This window comes from Lactuca serriola, chromosome 5 (assembly GCF_051521515.1).
Source record: "Lactuca serriola cultivar US96UC23 chromosome 5, Lser_US96UC23_V15, whole genome shotgun sequence".
In the NCBI taxonomy this organism is placed as follows: domain Eukaryota; kingdom Viridiplantae; phylum Streptophyta; class Magnoliopsida; order Asterales; family Asteraceae; genus Lactuca; species Lactuca serriola.
Genome location: NC_136412.1, coordinates 215,785,430 through 215,803,305, shown reverse-complemented (window position 1 = coordinate 215,803,305; position 17,876 = coordinate 215,785,430). Strand labels below are relative to the sequence as shown.

At 35.8% G+C, this 17,876-nt stretch overlaps 1 protein-coding gene across 1 annotated transcript; it reads left to right on the top strand.

Annotated features, from left to right (window-relative positions):
* The first annotated feature begins 5,029 nt into the window (after window positions 1-5,029).
* Window positions 5,030-5,521, top strand: LOC145053560 (histone H4). Its single transcript, XM_079001622.1, has one exon. The coding sequence runs from the start codon at window positions 5,098-5,100 to the stop codon at window positions 5,407-5,409; it is 312 nt and encodes a 103-aa protein (XP_078857748.1). The 5' UTR covers window positions 5,030-5,097; the 3' UTR covers window positions 5,410-5,521.
* Window positions 5,522-17,876: the final 12,355 nt, after the last annotated feature.

Here is a 17,876-nt window from a genome sequence, read left to right as displayed (position 1 = left end):
TCAAGCATCTCCTAGTAGCAAAACCCCTAGGCTAAGGCATCACAAATCAGACAACTCTATCCCTAATAAGAATACCTAGCCTACTCTAGCATGCATAACATATTATCTCATATCTCATAATACATAATATAAATGTATTTTAGGAAATCACCGTTTGGGAGCTGGCTGATCGTACACACTACTCTGCTCTGCTCTTTTCAAAAACTTTTTACTTGTTGAGAAAATTTTGTTATTTTATTTTGAAAAATCTCTCAAATCCTCAATTTGAGTTCAAATACGCCCGAAGGTGCACATGAATCCCTCAAACCAAGACTCCGATACCAACTTGTAACACCAAAAATTTCAAACAATTTTTCACATTTTAAAATCACACTTTCATTAATAAATATTATAAAAATGTCATTGTATCACATATATCAATCCATGGAAACACAACCCAAGATCATAATGTATAAAAACTCCTCATGTGTGTACTGATCATGTCGACGCCTTCCCGCGATCCTCACTGGTACCTGAAACACATAACACCACACTGTAAGCATAAATGCTTAGTGAGTTCCCCAAAATACCACATATAACACATAATAGCCACTCGAGGCTATAACTCCGTGGACCCTCCGGTCCTGACTCTATGGACCCTCTGGTCCTAACTCTGTGAACCTTCCGGTTCTAACTCTGTGAACCTTTCGGTTCTAACTTTGTAAACTCTGAAACATACACGACATGAATCACATAGAAATAATGCAGTGCATCACAATCACATAAATAACATACAATATACTCTGTCATATAACTCTAATTACCACTCTAGGTAAAGTATAGTGAAAAGACTCACCTCGGGTAACTCGGTAAGAATCTGGTCTAGCCTCCGCCTAATCACATGGAATAAGCACTCTAATCAATACAACTCTGAAGGCTAGACTAATCCCTCTCTTATCACTCTCAGAAGGGTAAAAGACCATTTACCCCTCTCATGGCTCAATGACCATAATATTGACCAAACCCTAAAAGTCAACCAAAAGTCAACTCTCCGGGTTACGCTGCACGTACCACACTTGTACGTTGGGCGTACCCGGAAACCTCACAAAAACGGGGAACGCGACCCCCTATGCTACGCGTATTGGGATTACACCCCGCTTAACTCCCATTTTCAGACTCCTTAGCTTTTGGGGTCTTAAACGGTTAAGACCCACGTCCAACTTTCAGATCTGACCACCCCTAAACCTCTTAATCCATAAAGTTGGTGACTTTAAGCCTTTGCATGGTTGTAAAGGTCACCAACACCCATAACATTCCATTTACAACACTAAAAAGCTCATAACTCAAGCATGACTCCATAACAACGACCAAGTTGGAATTTTTATGGATCTACAACACATATATCACTGAAATGGGACAAATCTAGGTCCATGGAGTCCCTTATGCTCATAAAGTCTCCACCTTTGGGACTTTAACCCTAGAAATGGTCCATGCAACACCAAACCAAAATAAAGAGGAAAGTTATGGGCTTTTTACCTCTAATTGAAGCTCCTCCCTCTGAAGAACTCAGATCTAAACTTGCACTTCAAACCCAAACCTCCACAAGCTCCTCTCCTTCTTCTTCACTAACACACAAAGTCACTTTTAGCTCAAAACACTCACACACAAGCTTTAGGACGAATGAAATGCTCTCTTAGGGTTTCACTCTCTGATATGGTGGTTGAGGATAAAGCCTTAACATTCCTTATATAGTACACAAGCCAAAAATTAGGGTTTGCATTTGGACCCGCTACGCCCAGCGTACCTAGGCGAGTCCGCGTCTAAATGAAGCGCATGAGTACGCGCAGCGTACTCCCCAGTACGCCCAACGTACTCATTTGCTACACTTTCCACTCAAGGGCTAATCTTGACAACTTGGCAAAAGAGAAGGGTTAAATAGTTGTACCTGAATTTCGGGATGTTACACTTGGGACACCCCGCAATCTTGCCACACTTCTCATGCTATTTGGCCACTGATTAATGCTACGGCTAACCCGCAGTCTTACAACACCTCCCTCGCCGACTGGCTACTAGTGAATGCTACGACTATCCCACAGGCCACAGTCTTACAACACTTTCCACGTGACCACAGTCTTTCACTGACTACTAATTTAAACACCCCCCATAATCGTGTATACAGGCACGATCTAGTACCCCAAGTTGTACTCATGTCCTGACTAAAATTCCCAACCTAATTTTTCTGAAACCTGCTATCAGACATCCCGAGAATGTGATCTCACTATTGGCAAATTTTTCGAACTTCAAATTCACATTATCCTCAATTCATACTGCCGCTTGGGGCATCTTTCTCCCTAACAAGATTGCGGAACTTATCCCATTTTCAAAACTGCTTCTGCTTCTGAGTACATGATCGTTTCTCCCCCACTTTGCTTCGACTAAGTCTTCACGGCACGCGAAAATTGGAGGATTTCCATTCCTTCCTCCCTAACATGATAGACACGCTAACTACCAATTCCTAATCTTGCTAGCTATCAGTCACCAGCCCACTCCAAAGGTCGCACAACCACTAGAGACTAGATGAACGCTTCCTGAAATCCCGACACTAATGACTCCAAAAGCTTAACCTGATTTCCCTCTCAACCTTAAAACACACTAAGGGGGATATGGCTTGCAAATACGTTTCAAAGGATGTAGGGGTTGAAAAGGTGGGGAGAAATGAGCCATAATGTTGCTTAAATACCACCCAAACCCTAAAAATTAGGGTTTCCTCCTGAAATTAGTATGCCCCGCGTGCATAAGTGTACGCTCAACGTACTAGGGCGCGTCTTGTCGTCTACGCTTGGCGTAGTCCTCCTGCCCAATTTACAAAATTGCCACTAGGGCTTCAAAACATAATTCTTGGACTTAGGGACCAATTTGACATGAAATATAATTATATGGATGAACTTAGAAGTACCTAAACATTGAGATGTTACAAAAGGGCAAGGGTGTGACTTTTCAAAATATTATATTAACATTTATTCTAATAAACAGAAAAATAAAATAAAATTTCAAAGGAATCAATAAAAGGAAACTTAGTAATTTCATGTTTTATGGATCAAAATTGAAACAAAACCAAACCACACGGATCGTCCGAATGAAAATTTATTTATAAGGACAAAACCAATATGTTTAAACCAAATCACACGGACAATTTATGTATTTTACTACAAGGTTGGGAGTGGATCTTGACAAATATTGCTCCGTGTGTGTGGCATGACAAAATATCAAATAAGTTTTGCACCCCGTTACCTAGTCTCTCTACTCTATCTCTCCTCCTAAAATGTCACTCTCTCCATCTCTGCGCCCTAATGCCCTTACACAAAAAACAATGACAAATGGAACTAGATCTCAAGAAGTGCACCACGACTCCCCCATCCTAAACTATATGACATATCGTAAAATCTGTTGTGAAACATCTTAATTTATTGTGAACCTTCATGAAATGAACTTTGACTTAGGACTCATATGTTGTTGTAAAATAAACTTTGATTTTACGGTGAAACTTGTTTAAAATACAATATTTATTTATGTTTTTTGGGCTAATGTCATAAAACCCCTCAAGTTTTCAGGGTTTTTTTTTTTGTTTTGCCCAAAGTTAAATTTTATGTCCGTTTTTACCATAACATTTTCCAAAAAATGTACGGTTTTACCTTTTTACCGGTGATAACAGGTTACCATTATATTAACTTCGCAAAAAAAAACCCTTAAGTTTATAATTTTTTATACGTTTTTACCCTTAAGTTTATAGTTTTTTTTTTAACACTTTTACCCCATTTTTTTTTTCATATTATACGTATTCAAGCAGAAAAATCATATTTATAAACGAAATTTTTTTAATTAAATAGTGTATTTGCATTTTTTTAATGTTAATTATATATATATATATATATATATATATATATATATATATATATATATATCATGTGTGTATGGGTTTTTTTCTTGGATAAACCATTTAAGATGTAAAAAAACAAATTAATATGTTTTTAGAACTATAAATACGTATTTTTATGTATTTACAAATATACATATCAATAAAAAAACTTGTTCATTCATAAACATGTTTATATAAGTATATACATATATTTTTAGAAGTATAGATACATATTAATAAATAAAAATGTAAAAATATGTATTTACACTTCTAAAAACTATATCTATAAAACACATATTCATAATTCTAAAAATATTATTTATCTTTTTAAATGATATAACCATGCAAAAGCACACAAACACACACAAACAAAATATATATATATATATATATATATATATATATATATATATATATCATTAAAAAAATATAAATACAATATTTAATTAAATATTTTTTCATATATAAATACGATTTTTCTGCATGAATATGTATATTATGAAAAAATATACTTACGGTAAAGTGTAAAAAAAATTATAAATTTAAGGGTAAAAACGGAAAAAATGATAAACTTAAGGGGTTTTTTTTACGAATTTAATATAATGGTAACATGTAAAACCTGTTACCAACGGTAAAAAAGTAAAACCGAACATTTTTTCGAAAATGTTTGGATAAAAACGGTCATAAATTTCAACATTTTTTCCGTTAAGAAGATTAGATTTTCCATTTAAAAAAAATTAATTTTGTTATACTTTTACATATATATATATATATATATATATATATATATATATATATATATATATATATATATATATATATATATATATATATATATACACACAAAATTTTAAATTCTTTAACTATTTAAAAAAATATAATTAAAAAAATGACTATATATTGATTCATTGTTCTTTGTAAATTAAACATATAAATTAATTTACTATTCCACAGATGACCTGGACTACCCTAACCTGGATCCAACACTGTTAAAGCTAACCAATCAAAGCGTCTTATTTATCATCACACAGATTATAATCCTGCGGCTATCTATGCTTCCTATTTAATCTAATCCAACGGACGAATACATACTTCCTTTCAAACTCAAACCCCAATATTCTATAAATCCTCAAATCCATTTTAAGCGCAAACACAAACAAAAATCAAATTCATTTCTAACGAGAGAAAAGTAGAGAGAAAACATGTCAGGAAGAGGAAAAGGAGGCAAGGGATTGGGAAAGGGTGGAGCCAAACGTCATCGTAAGGTTCTCCGGGACAACATCCAAGGCATCACCAAGCCGGCGATCCGCCGTCTAGCCAGACGAGGAGGTGTCAAGCGTATCAGTGGGTTAATATACGAGGAGACCCGTGGTGTTTTGAAGATCTTTCTTGAGAACGTCATCCGTGACGCCGTCACATACACCGAACACGCTCGCCGGAAAACTGTCACCGCCATGGATGTTGTTTACGCTTTGAAGCGCCAAGGCCGTACTCTCTACGGATTTGGTGGTTAAGAGAATTTTACGGTTTCTACTTTCTAGGGTTCTTGTTGCTTTGTTGGCTTATCTGTAATCCGAAGTGGTATTACTTGTAATTGAAGCTATTAATACAATATCACTTATCCAATATTCCAATTCATTTTTTCTGTATGATTATATGCTTATGCAATACATGACATTTGTCTTTGATACCTCTAATTCAGTGACTGGAATCTGTATTTGATTTAGGGCTAAGCCACAATTAATCTTCAGTTTGTTTACATTTCGATTTAGCAGAGCTTTTACACGTGCATCGGTAAAACTGTTGAACTATTTGACAAGAGTGTTGTAATTCATGTAGTTGCATTGAAGTTGTAATCCAGGTTATAGCTTTTATTTGAAAACTCAGACAATGTTGTGAACTTACTGAGTGATTTGCTCATCTGTGCACAAATTCGATATGGTAATTCGTTTTCAAGGTTTGCAAGATTGCTGTGGAAAATTAACTTCTTGTGATTTCCGGAAGCGTTAGCCATTAATTTTGGTTTTGAGTACATGAAAATTATATTCGAAAAGATGCTAGAAATTATCAAATAAAGTGATAAACACATCAAAGCCCTTTTTTTGAAACCAAAGTAACCAATATTGTTTACCTTTTTCTAAGTGTACTAGAAACCGAAGAAAAATAATGGATCAAAATGAAACAAAAAAACTAGCTCCTTCCTCAATTTAGCAGAAAGCAAAATGAAATTTGTTTTGAACAAACACCCAAGGCTCTCGGTGGTCATGCTGTGGTGGCCTCACTGCACACCATCCATAATATGGGAAAAATGTATGACTTGTAAGGTTAACAAAGTATTAGATTTATACAAAAAATACCATTGAATTTTTTTTGGTACACACATCACCAATCAACTATAACTTTTGTACATATATGACCATTAAACTTCATATTTGTTCAAAAAATACCATTATATTACAGGTAATAATAGGTCATTAGCCACGTAGCATGCTACGTGGCATGTCATGTGGCTGCTGACGTGGATTTTACTGTTTATTATGTACACAATATACCATTAAACTTTTTTTTGTACACATTATACCATTAAACTTTTTTTTGTACACATTTACCATTAATGTTATATAATTTATTGAAAAAAATATCATTTCAAAAAATACATATTATTACATAAAAGTAGGTTTCCCATCACCTGATGTGGATTTTACTGATTTTCTAAATTTTAGTAACTTATCATTATAAGTCATTTTCCTATCGGTAAACAACCACATAATTTTAATGCACTTTTTTAATTATCAACCTTAATCAAGAAGATGGGAGATTATAGTAAGGGAACATGTACAAAATGTTTCATGAGTTTATAAGTATGCCTCAAACGTAGTTTCCTAAGAAAATGACTTATAAGAATATGTTTATTAGACATTAGCTAAAATAATGAACAATTGAGTATTTCTTTGCCGCTCCAGATAAAAGTCACAAGTTCAAACCTTGTGGGTTTCAATTGATGTATGACCAACATAAATTACAATGTAATTGTAAAAAAAAGTCCTTAGTATCATTGTAAAAAACAAACGGTTTCCCCCAAACCTTACAAAATTAGGGAGTTACAATAGGTGATGGAAAACCCATTTTATGTAAAAATATGTATTTTTTGAATTGATATTTTTTGAATAAATTATATAAGATTAATGGTAAAATGTGTACAAAAAGTTTAACGGTAAAATGTACACAAAAAAAAGTTTAATGGTATAATGTGTACAAAAAATAGTTTAATGGTATAATGTGTACATAATATATAATAAAACCTACGTCAGCAGCCACACGGCATGTTACATGGCTGGTAACCTACTATTACCGGTAACATAATGGTATTTTTTGAACAAATGTGAAGTTTAATGGTCATATGTGTACAGAAGCTATAGTTGATTGGTGATATGTGTACAAAGAAAAAGTTCAATGGTATTTTTTGTACAAGTCTAATACTTCGTTACCCTTAGAAGTCATTTTCCCTCCATAATATATATATATATATATATATATATATATATATATATATATATATATATATATATATATATATATATATATATATATATATAGTTTTATGGAGAAACTTATTATATCTAGGAGTGTTCGTTTGGATGGATCGGTTTGATCCGATACGATCAAGTAAGGGGGTGCTAGGATAATTAGTTATTAGCTTATTGTTTATTTACTTATTGCGGTGGGAATAAGCAATAAGCAATAAACATTTTAAGTGTTTGGCAAACAAAACAGCTTTGAGTAAAACAAGCAATAAGCAATAAGCATTCACCTTCTTGCTTATTAAAATCAGCTTAGTTTGCTTATTCCTACCGCAATAAGCTGATTTTTATAGACTCCTATCCAAACAATTAAATTTGCTTATTGCGGTGGGATTAAGCAATAACTAATAAACGGCCTATTTTTTCCCTATCCAAACATCCCCTAAATCTAAATGGATTTCAGTTTTGAAAACACGGATCCGAATAGTTCAAACTAAATTCAAATCTCATCCGATCCAACCAAATAATAGTTCGGTTAGATCGGTTTTTACAATGCGGTTTTTAAAAGGCAATACATTTTAATAATGAATAAATTAAGTATTAGTCAACTCTTTAAAAGTAACTAAATAAAACTTTTTAGTTATGAAATATAATTTATAAACAACTATTAAGACATTTCGTTGATAAAAAACTTTTGATAAGAATGACATAGTAAGGTACTATACTGGTTGAAAATTTATAATAATTAAAAGTATAATTTTATAAATTTTTAAATGATTAAATATAGATATTAAAAATAAATAATAAGTTGTTATTCAGTTTTTATGGACTATTCGGTTATTATTTTATAAACCAAAACCAATCCGAAATCTAAAAATAATTCGGTTTAACTTAAAATCAATCCAAAAATCTGAATATCCAAAATAGTTGTACGCCCAACTTAGACGGATGTACGCCAAGTGTACGCGCTGAGCGTTGACTTTCTTTTACTTTTGGGGTTTTGGTCAAGATGTGGACTTTTGAGGGGCAAAATGGTCTTTTACCTTCCTGAGGTTTAGTAGAGGAACTTGGTCTAACATTTTAAGGGTTGTTCATGTCAATTATTAATTAGAGGTATATGTGACATATGTTAGGCAGAGACTAGACCAACAGTTTGGGTGAAGGATTTACTTGCTTTACTTGCGAAGCAAGTCTTCTCACTATACTTACCTGTGTGGTAATCTATGTGTAACCGAAGGGTCTTATTCGTGTTATTAACCAAAGGGTCCTATTTGCTTATACTGAGATATGTGTTATTGTGAATTATGTCTTTGTGATTTGTGTTGTTACATTATCATGTGCATATTTTGAGTTATGACCAGAGGGTCCATACCGAGTCGTGAGACTGGAGGGTCTTCATTGAGACATATGATCGGAGGGTCCATACCAAGACGTGAGACCAAAGGGTCCTCACCGAGACTTATAACCGGAGGGTCCTTATCGAGACATAGCCCTAAGAAGTTAATTATTTGTGTATGTGGTATTTTGGGGAACCCACTAAGCTTAGTGCTTACCGTGTTTGTGTAAAATGTGTTTCAGGTACATCTGAGGATAGCGGGAAGGCGCCGACATGATTGTACACACCAGCTTGATGATTTGTGTTTATGTGGATTCTGGGATATTTGACAAACAATTTATGATGTTTTGTGTTTGGGAAAATTTCAAATTTGGCATGAGAAATGTTAAACTATGTTTTGTGTGAAATTTTTTAAATGAAAATTTGCTCTGAAAATTTAGAGTGTTTCAAGTTGTATTAACCTAATTTAACTTTTTGACTTTGACCAATGTTGACCAAGTTGACCAAAGGGTATTTTGGGGTATTTTGAGTGGTTATTGACAATGGTCATTATCTGATGAATATGTTACTGTTTGAGCTGATATTCAGAGTTGTGTCCTGTTCAATGATCTTTTTCAGACTGTGAGATAAGTTTTCCTCACTGTACTTGCGGGTTGAAGGGATCAAGGCTGACCCATTTTATTGATATCCTGTTATATATTGATTGATTATATGTGGAGTATGCGATAAACCTATATGATTATGTGATAGCTGCTGATAGGCATTTTATTGGTAGATTTGTAGGACTGTTATGAACACTGGTTGTATGGTTATTTGCCTGCTCAATATGTTTGTTATTTGTTATATGTCGACATGTTATGTTGTGGTTGAAACTACTGTTTTGTGTTGTCAATTAACAGACCGGGGCAATCCAACCAGGAGGTTATGGGCCAGGCTATTCCAACCGGGAGGTTGTCGGCTAGTGTAATCCAACCTCAAGGTTGTGGACCCAGTACGTGATATGTAGGGTAATCCAACCAGGAGGTTATGGGTCGGGGTAATCCGACCAGGAGGCTGTAGACCCAGCATGTTGATATGTATTTGTTATGTGTTGCGTGATGGTACTTTGGGGGAACTCGCTAAGCTATGGCTTATAGTTTTAGTTCATTGTTTCAGGTACTTCTGATGATCGCGGGAAAGCAAAGGCGTGATCATTCACATCTTCCTATTTTTATGATATTGGGTCTTGGGAAAAACTCTGATGATGTTTATACTTTTAAAACAATGGTTTTGTAAACACTTTATGGTTGAAATGGGTTGTTTTTTAATTTTTTTTTTATGATTTTTGAGATGTTACATATAACATCACATAGTCCATATAATAAGTACGTTCATGAGAACTCACATACAATATCACATAGTCCGAATGATAAGTAAGTTCATAAGAACTCACCTGAAATAGCATGGAACAAAATAAATCCACTGAAGTTGTCGAATGGTTGTCCAGCTCCCTGAATACCTACACCGTGTTCATAATCTCTATTTAGCTTATATCGCATGTAACATCCCGTTTTCCAAAGAATGTGTGGCAAGACTTGAGGAATCAAATTAGGATTTTTGGAGTAGACCCTCAGCCACGATGTGGGGCTTGGATGCCCACGACATGTGATATTATTGAACGCGTTTTTTGAGGGTCACCGCGGCGTGGCAATGGATGGCCATGGTGTGTCGCCTGTTCAGGCCCAAGCCCAAGTATATTAGGGTTTCATCCATCTTTAAGCATCTTAACCCCCATTTTAGGTCATCTTCTTCAGCCTCCATTCCTTCATCTCGAAACCCTAGCCTCTCTTCCATGGAAATGAGCTTGGTGGCTACATCTTGAGGTTTTTTCCATCATTTGGTAAAACTTGAAGAAGAAGGTGGTTCATTTTGGTGCAAGGAAGCAATGATCAAGCTTGGATCCAAGATCTTCTTCACATTTATGAGTTATTGGAGGTATAAAGTTCATATCTTGACCTTTGTGTTTCTTGTTTGATGTTTAAGCCCATTTTTTGATGATTTCGTCCCATTCTTGAGTGCTCTTGAAGTATGAGGAACTCCAGAGTTTGATATGGTTCCCATTTGGTCATGAATTTATGAGCTAGTGAGAAAAAGGTCTTAGCTTGAGTGTTCTTAGCCTCATGTTTGAGTTTTGGTCACATTTAGGACTTAATGGACTTAGGGTTTAAGATATTGTCCTATGGTGAGGTCCTGATTGTAGATACGTCGTGGGACAATCATCTACCCTTAATGGAACTTTCTTGCAACAATGACGACCTTTCCAACATCATGGTTGCGTCGTTCGAAGCCCTCTATGGTCGTAAGTATAGATCCCCTATGTGCTGGGTTGAGGTGGGCGACACGCAACTAGTCAAGACTCAAGTCCACGACAGTACCCTCACGAGTTCTGAAATCATACGAAGGCGACTGAAAAGGGGTCGTACGAAAGGGCTACGCCGATAAGAGACAAAAACCCTTGGAATTCCAAGTTGGTGACCCTGTCCATTTAAAAGTCTCACCCTAGAAAAGCCTGATACACTCCGAAAATCGTAGCAAGCTAAATCCAAGAGTACGTTGGACCGTCTGAGATGCTTTCTAGGATCGGTCCCGTAGTATACAAACTCCAGTTACCTCGAGCGCTTAGCAGTGTTCATCCCGTCTTCCTCATGTCGGACCAAAGAAGTGTCTGTCCGATGAAACACTTGCGATTTTCACTTGACGGTATCGAGCTAGACAAGAGTCTACGTTTCATTGGACACACGAATTGAGAAGTCAAGCGAGTGAAATAACGTCACGTCCTGATAGTGAAGGTCCGCTGGAATGCCAAGCGGGAACCTGATTTCACTTGGGAGGACGAGAATCCAAGGAAACAGAAGTACCCCTAACATTTCCAAGTCCAGGAGTGACATCTTTATTCTTGAATTTCGGGATGAAATTCTCTCTAACGGGGGGATGATGTGACAACCCGAAACTTCTACCTGGTACATCTAGTCGGTTAATATAAGTTAAACTCGTTTCTTTTAACACCTAACACTGATTAAGAGTTCATTTAAGCTTTCTAAACCTGAGTACAACCAATGTCGAGATTAGGAACGAATCAGCAAGTCATATAGTGACGAAATCGGGCCATACACCCCTTTTGGAGGAGTGTACGGCCGCACACATGGGTGTACGGCCGTACACACCCCTCATGGCCACACACCCACCCTATATAAAGGGTAGAACCCTTTCCTTTCATTCATTTAAAACCTTGGTAGCACACAACACCATTTCTCTCAAGCTTCTTCAACCACAAACCCTCCCAAGGCTTCAAAAACACGAGTAATCCATCCCTTAGCTTGTTGTGCTTGAAGAACCACTTAATCTAAGCCTTGAAACATTGAGACCCGTCATGTTCATCATCTATTTGAAGGAGTGTAGCCTCACACCCACATAAGGTGGCCTCACACACCTAAAAGACCCTCCAAAGTGAGAGTTAGACTTCTATATTCGAGTTGGACATGAACCTAGCTTTGCTACACCTTAGAATTAGCATTATTGGACATCATCATGTAGGGTGTACGACCACACACACCTGTGTACGATCACACACACCCTTGTGCGGTATCACACTCCTTGTGTGCGGCAGCACACTCCCGTGTACGACAACACACACACCCTAGGACCACAAACTCATTTCTAAGACCCTAAACTTGTACTACAACTTAGTATGGACCTATAACACTTCATGGATGGAAGTATGGACCTTGAAAACACCTCAAAAGCACCTTCCATCAGAAGTGTACGACCGCACACCCATTGGGCCGCACACTTATGGTCGTACACACCTTTAAGGTGGCCATACACCTCCCTTATGCAATCCTTTAAGGTTCTAGCACTTAGTGTAGGTAGTCCCAAGTTCTTAGAGTGGTTCTCCATCACATTTAGTAGAGAAATATCTTCATTTGACTCCTTTATGTGTCATTACATGTTAATTAGGATCAAATCGCGTTCAAGGATTCACTTGAACATCCGACAATCCGTATCGATCTTTCATTCAAATCGCCCGATGTAAGTTCATACCCCTACGCTTTTCCGAGTTTTTCATGTTTTCATGGGGGGTATAAGCAAAAGTACAAGGAAACTTGTGCTCAAAGTATATTATTTTGTTTAAGATAATTATATTTTCAGAATGCTTTTAACACGGAAAACAATTTACCAAATGATTAACAAATTAACTCGTAGAAATAGTTTTCAAAACTAGAGCAATGAACTTATGAATCATGTAGCAAAATGTATCATTTTATAAATGATTCACGTTAATCACAAAAGGATTTTCTATGTTATTACTTGTAAATTTTTTAGTCTAAGTTGGAGACACGTCCTTAGTAACACTCACCACAAGAATCAAAGTGTAGGACTAGCACTTGTGACCATAATCTCCTGTAAGGAGAGCGTGAGAGTTATGTATAGATCTATACGGGAATGACAACCCCGCACCTGGCTGCTAGCTACAGTCGGACTGACAGGTCTACGGGTGACAAAGTCATAAAGGATACCGTCCGTTGCGGGCCATATCCAGTCAGTTATGGTTATAAAACTCACAACCTAGATAGCAGAGATTTACTTTTGTAATAATGAATCAAGTGAACTAACCTCATAGTTATAATCGATTTGATTACTGGTGGGTATTAATAGTACCTTCAGGATTTAGTTCATCACGTTCTCTTTTATTAGTTTTATTTACGTAATAGGGCTAATATACCTCACTGGGAGTAATCAGGGGTTTTAAATGAAAACTACGTTTATCGATATAAGTATGGTAGATACTTGTACACCTCAGTTTAGAACGGATAACCAACCATCAACTTTTAGGGGAAATATAGGATTTTCTCGGGATAACTCGGCTTTCCATAAACAAATTGTTTAACATGCAACTAACGAATATTCATATTCATTCCACGACCCTTGGATTGTACATACCTTGTATGAATCTGGAAGTCATGGAAGGAATGGGCTTTCAAACACGTTTTTCATAAGAAAATATAGGATTTTCTTGAGTAACACTTTTCAAAAAGATCAAAGAAACATTTTCCCACCAAAACTAAATGCTTATGAACTCATCAGCTTTATGCTGATATTCTTTCAAAATTGCTTGTATTCTCATAGAATTAGTAGACAGGTACTTCCAGAAGTTTTGGAGAAGTCGGCGCGTTAGTGTCACGTCTTTCTATTTTACTTTCGATAAGAACAAATCTTTGTATGAAGACAGTGTAAACCCTTTTCATATATGTATTCAATGTTTGGTTGTGTTTACTGTGCTTGCTATGATACAACTGTTATGATACCACGCATGACGTTAACAACCCCCAAACGTTTCCACCGTTCCGGTTTGGGGGTGTGACATTTTGTTTGCCTATATTATGTGCCTACTTGATCCTAATTATTTATTTGTCGACATACGGTAGTAGTGGGTTGAGGCGGTCCTGCTTTGTGTTGTAGGCTAATATACCCGTTGTGGGCCAACTGTAAGTCGTAGGCACTGGGGATCGGGAAGAACGGTTGCGTTGAGGCTGTAGGCCAACAAAACCTGGGTATTCCTGCCCGATGGCTGATTGGACTCGTTGCATGTTGGCATTCCACTCTAAGGACTGATTGGGATTGGGCATGCAAACCGGGGGTTATGGGCCGTTATGCATGCTTTTATGTTAATCGTATGTGGTATTTTGTGGGAAAATCACTAAGCTTTATGCTTAACTAGTTGTTTATTGTTTCATGTATCATCGGTGGCTATGAGAAGGCGAAGGTGATATTGTACACACTCATCGGCAACGTTGAGGATTTTGCATTCATTATAATACTCTGATTTTTAATAATTATAATTGGGAACAGATGGTTTTCTTAAAATGGTTTTATAATTGGGAATTTTACTTTAAATAGAATGAAAAAATGGTATAGAAAATGGGACGTTACAAGTTGGTATCAGAGCCCTGGTTTGAGCGAATTGGAGGAACACTTGTGTGAATCCAATCTCAAACTAGGATACGAGATTTTTCATAAAATGCTTTGAAAACAAATTTATAATAAAAGTGTTGGGTTAGCGACATGGACTTGGCCTCTTGTCATGTTATTTTTTGATTGTTGGTTTGGGATCAGGAACATGGACATTGACTTAACTTTGGTTTTATAGGAAGATGTGGTGTATACAGTCAACTAGAGCACGAACAAGAGAGCGGTTACCAAAATACCCATACTTGTTATATGTACTGAGTTTTTATGTTTTTGATATGTGAACTATTAGGAAAGCATGTTACTGGATAAGGTAAGGTTTATTTAATAATTGTTGGATAGAAATGCCTGATTTATGTGATGCTTTATGATATAGGGAGTTTCTTGCCTGGTGTATATATATATATATATATATATATATATATATATATATATATATATATATATATTACTTGATTTGTGATTGTTGCGTGTATGTTGATTAGTTGTATATGGTTGGGATTGAACAGCCTTAGAATGATCGACTTAGCCTTACTTCATGTTCGTTGTTTGGTTGTGGACTTAGAGTTGAGTCGATTATTCAACAGTCTGTTTGATCTCGTATTATGTTCAACAATAATGCACAAAAGTAACCGGTGGTGCTAGAGCAAGGATAATACTAGGAAGAGTGCCTAGGAAGTTATTTATAAATTTTAGGAGAAGCGTGTGTTAACACACCTAGGAGTGATCTAGTGCACTAACTTATGACCTTGAGATGAATTATGAATCGACTACGGAAAGGTGTGGAAGGTAGTATGGGCTCATACTACTAAAAGCACATGACCCGTATGAGATTCAGGAGGAACATCGAGATTACTAAGGAACTAATAGGAGTGTGGCCTGGTGTGTTGATCACCATGTTTTGATGTCTGATATTTCCTTGGTATATTCTTAGTATGGAGGCTTTTGGAGGTTTAGGATCAGGTGTTGGTGGCACTAGGAGAGCAGGTATGCATGAGGAGGAGATCCGCATGATCATTGTTGCCGAGTTGGTAGAGGCGATCAGGGAGGTGATTCCATAGCTATTTGGGTTGGTCAAGATCACATTGAGTGAGGAGTTTGACCGGCGCTATACCAAGATAGAAGACCGAGTTAGTGACAAAGATCACCAAGATATTCACTGAGAGGGCTTTTTTATGTCCTGAGTTTGTTGTTTCAGAGCATGTTTAGATGACTCAGTACTTAAGCATGCTCAAGACGAATATTTGTCAGTTTATGTCTACCCATCGATGTAGTACCCTCGCTGAGCTTCAAGATGCTGCGAGGAGGCGAGAGATTGAGATAGATACCTAGACGAGGGAGCTGGTTCAGGCTTCAGTTCAGTCCCAACCAACACCAAAGTTGTTCAGCTACACTGGCCTTTATCGTAATATTGCATTACATTTTTGTGATACCCGATTTGAATGATAATGACGCTCACATTTTTTTTAAACTTAGATATGAAGTTGTCTTGGTTTTAATTCTTTAAAGTAGCAATGGAACAATGCAACAGAAATTGTGAATATTAGATAACATAAATATAGGAAAGTAAAGGGAGTAGTCGAGAACTGAAAGTGTAGGATATAATATCCCATATCGCTTGATGCAACAATGCTTGAATGTTGTTTAACTTATAAAGGAAAAGGCGCCCTATTGATTTCCCACTACAACAATAAGGCTTGAATTGCAAACTTTAAACGGGTTGGAGTATTTGAGCTTGCTGTGAACATAAAAAGTTTTAAAAATTTCAAAACAATGAGTGTGAGGTCTCAAAATATGGGCATATGTTAAGAATCCCATTACCTTTGGCTTAAAACAGTTTAAAAGTTTTTAGCAAGCGGGTACCCGGAATCGGAACCGGTTCCGGTGGTTATGGGAGCGGTTCTAAAATTGTAGGAACTGATGTAACCGATTCTGGTTTTAGTTCTAACATTTTATGAACCGGCGGTTCTGGTTCCACTAAATTTAGTCAGGTACCCGCCTATGCTCACCCATAGTTTGATATAGCTTTCTTAAAAAAAAGCCAATGCCCAATCATATTTTTCACAGAACTGACACCTTTATGTATGTGACTCAAATGACATCCTCAATCCGAATATGTAAATTGTTATTTTATGATCAAAATTTTAATTACACTAACATAACAATAAAATTACACTATCTGTCATAAAATCTAGGGGTGAACACGTTAACCAAAAAACAGAAGCATAACAAAATTAACCGATATAACCAAATCATTTTAACAAAACCATTAGTAAAAGATATGGTGCGGTTTTTAATTTTAATTAACCGAATACATATGGTTCAATTATGGTTTTCATCTAAAATTGAACCTCATAAACCGAACCGGCTAAAACCCTAACCAAAACCAATATTAACCACTGCCAATGGTTATCGAAATACAATAACCAATTGTAATGGTTATGTTTCAGTTTTAACCAATAACCGAACCAAACTGCCTCATACATTTTATCCGTCAAACAAGGAAAATACAATAAAATTATACGATAAAACATTATACATTTATCGTTAATACATCAAAAATAAAATCCAATAGATATACATTTTTTTATTAGGACCGGTTAAAAACCAAAAGTACTAAAATCTAAGGATTTCAGGTTTATTATATTTTTATATAAACAATTATCATGTTTCTTTTATCAATTTTTATTAAAAAAGTAAAGCTATGATTTTATGAAGGGTAAATGGCACAAAAAACATTTTTTTTACATAGAAATTCGATTTTGACACCGTGTTTTTTTTGTGTCAATTTTGACACTGTGTTTTCTAATTTGTTACAATTCTGACCATTTGACCGGTTAACCAGGTTACATGCTGACGTGGCATGATGATGTGTCAGTTTTGATGATGTGGCATGTTGACATGATATGCTGACGTGTCAAAATTGATTTTTTTCCCACAAAAAACACTAAGTTTTCAATTTTTTTCGATTTTGACACTAAGTTTAATTTTTTATTTCAATTTTGACACTATGTTTTTTTTGTTCCAATCGAACATCATTTATTAATTTTTGTTCAATTTTGTTTATTTTCCATTTGAAACCGTGTAAATATATTTTTTTATTACATTTTAAACCGTA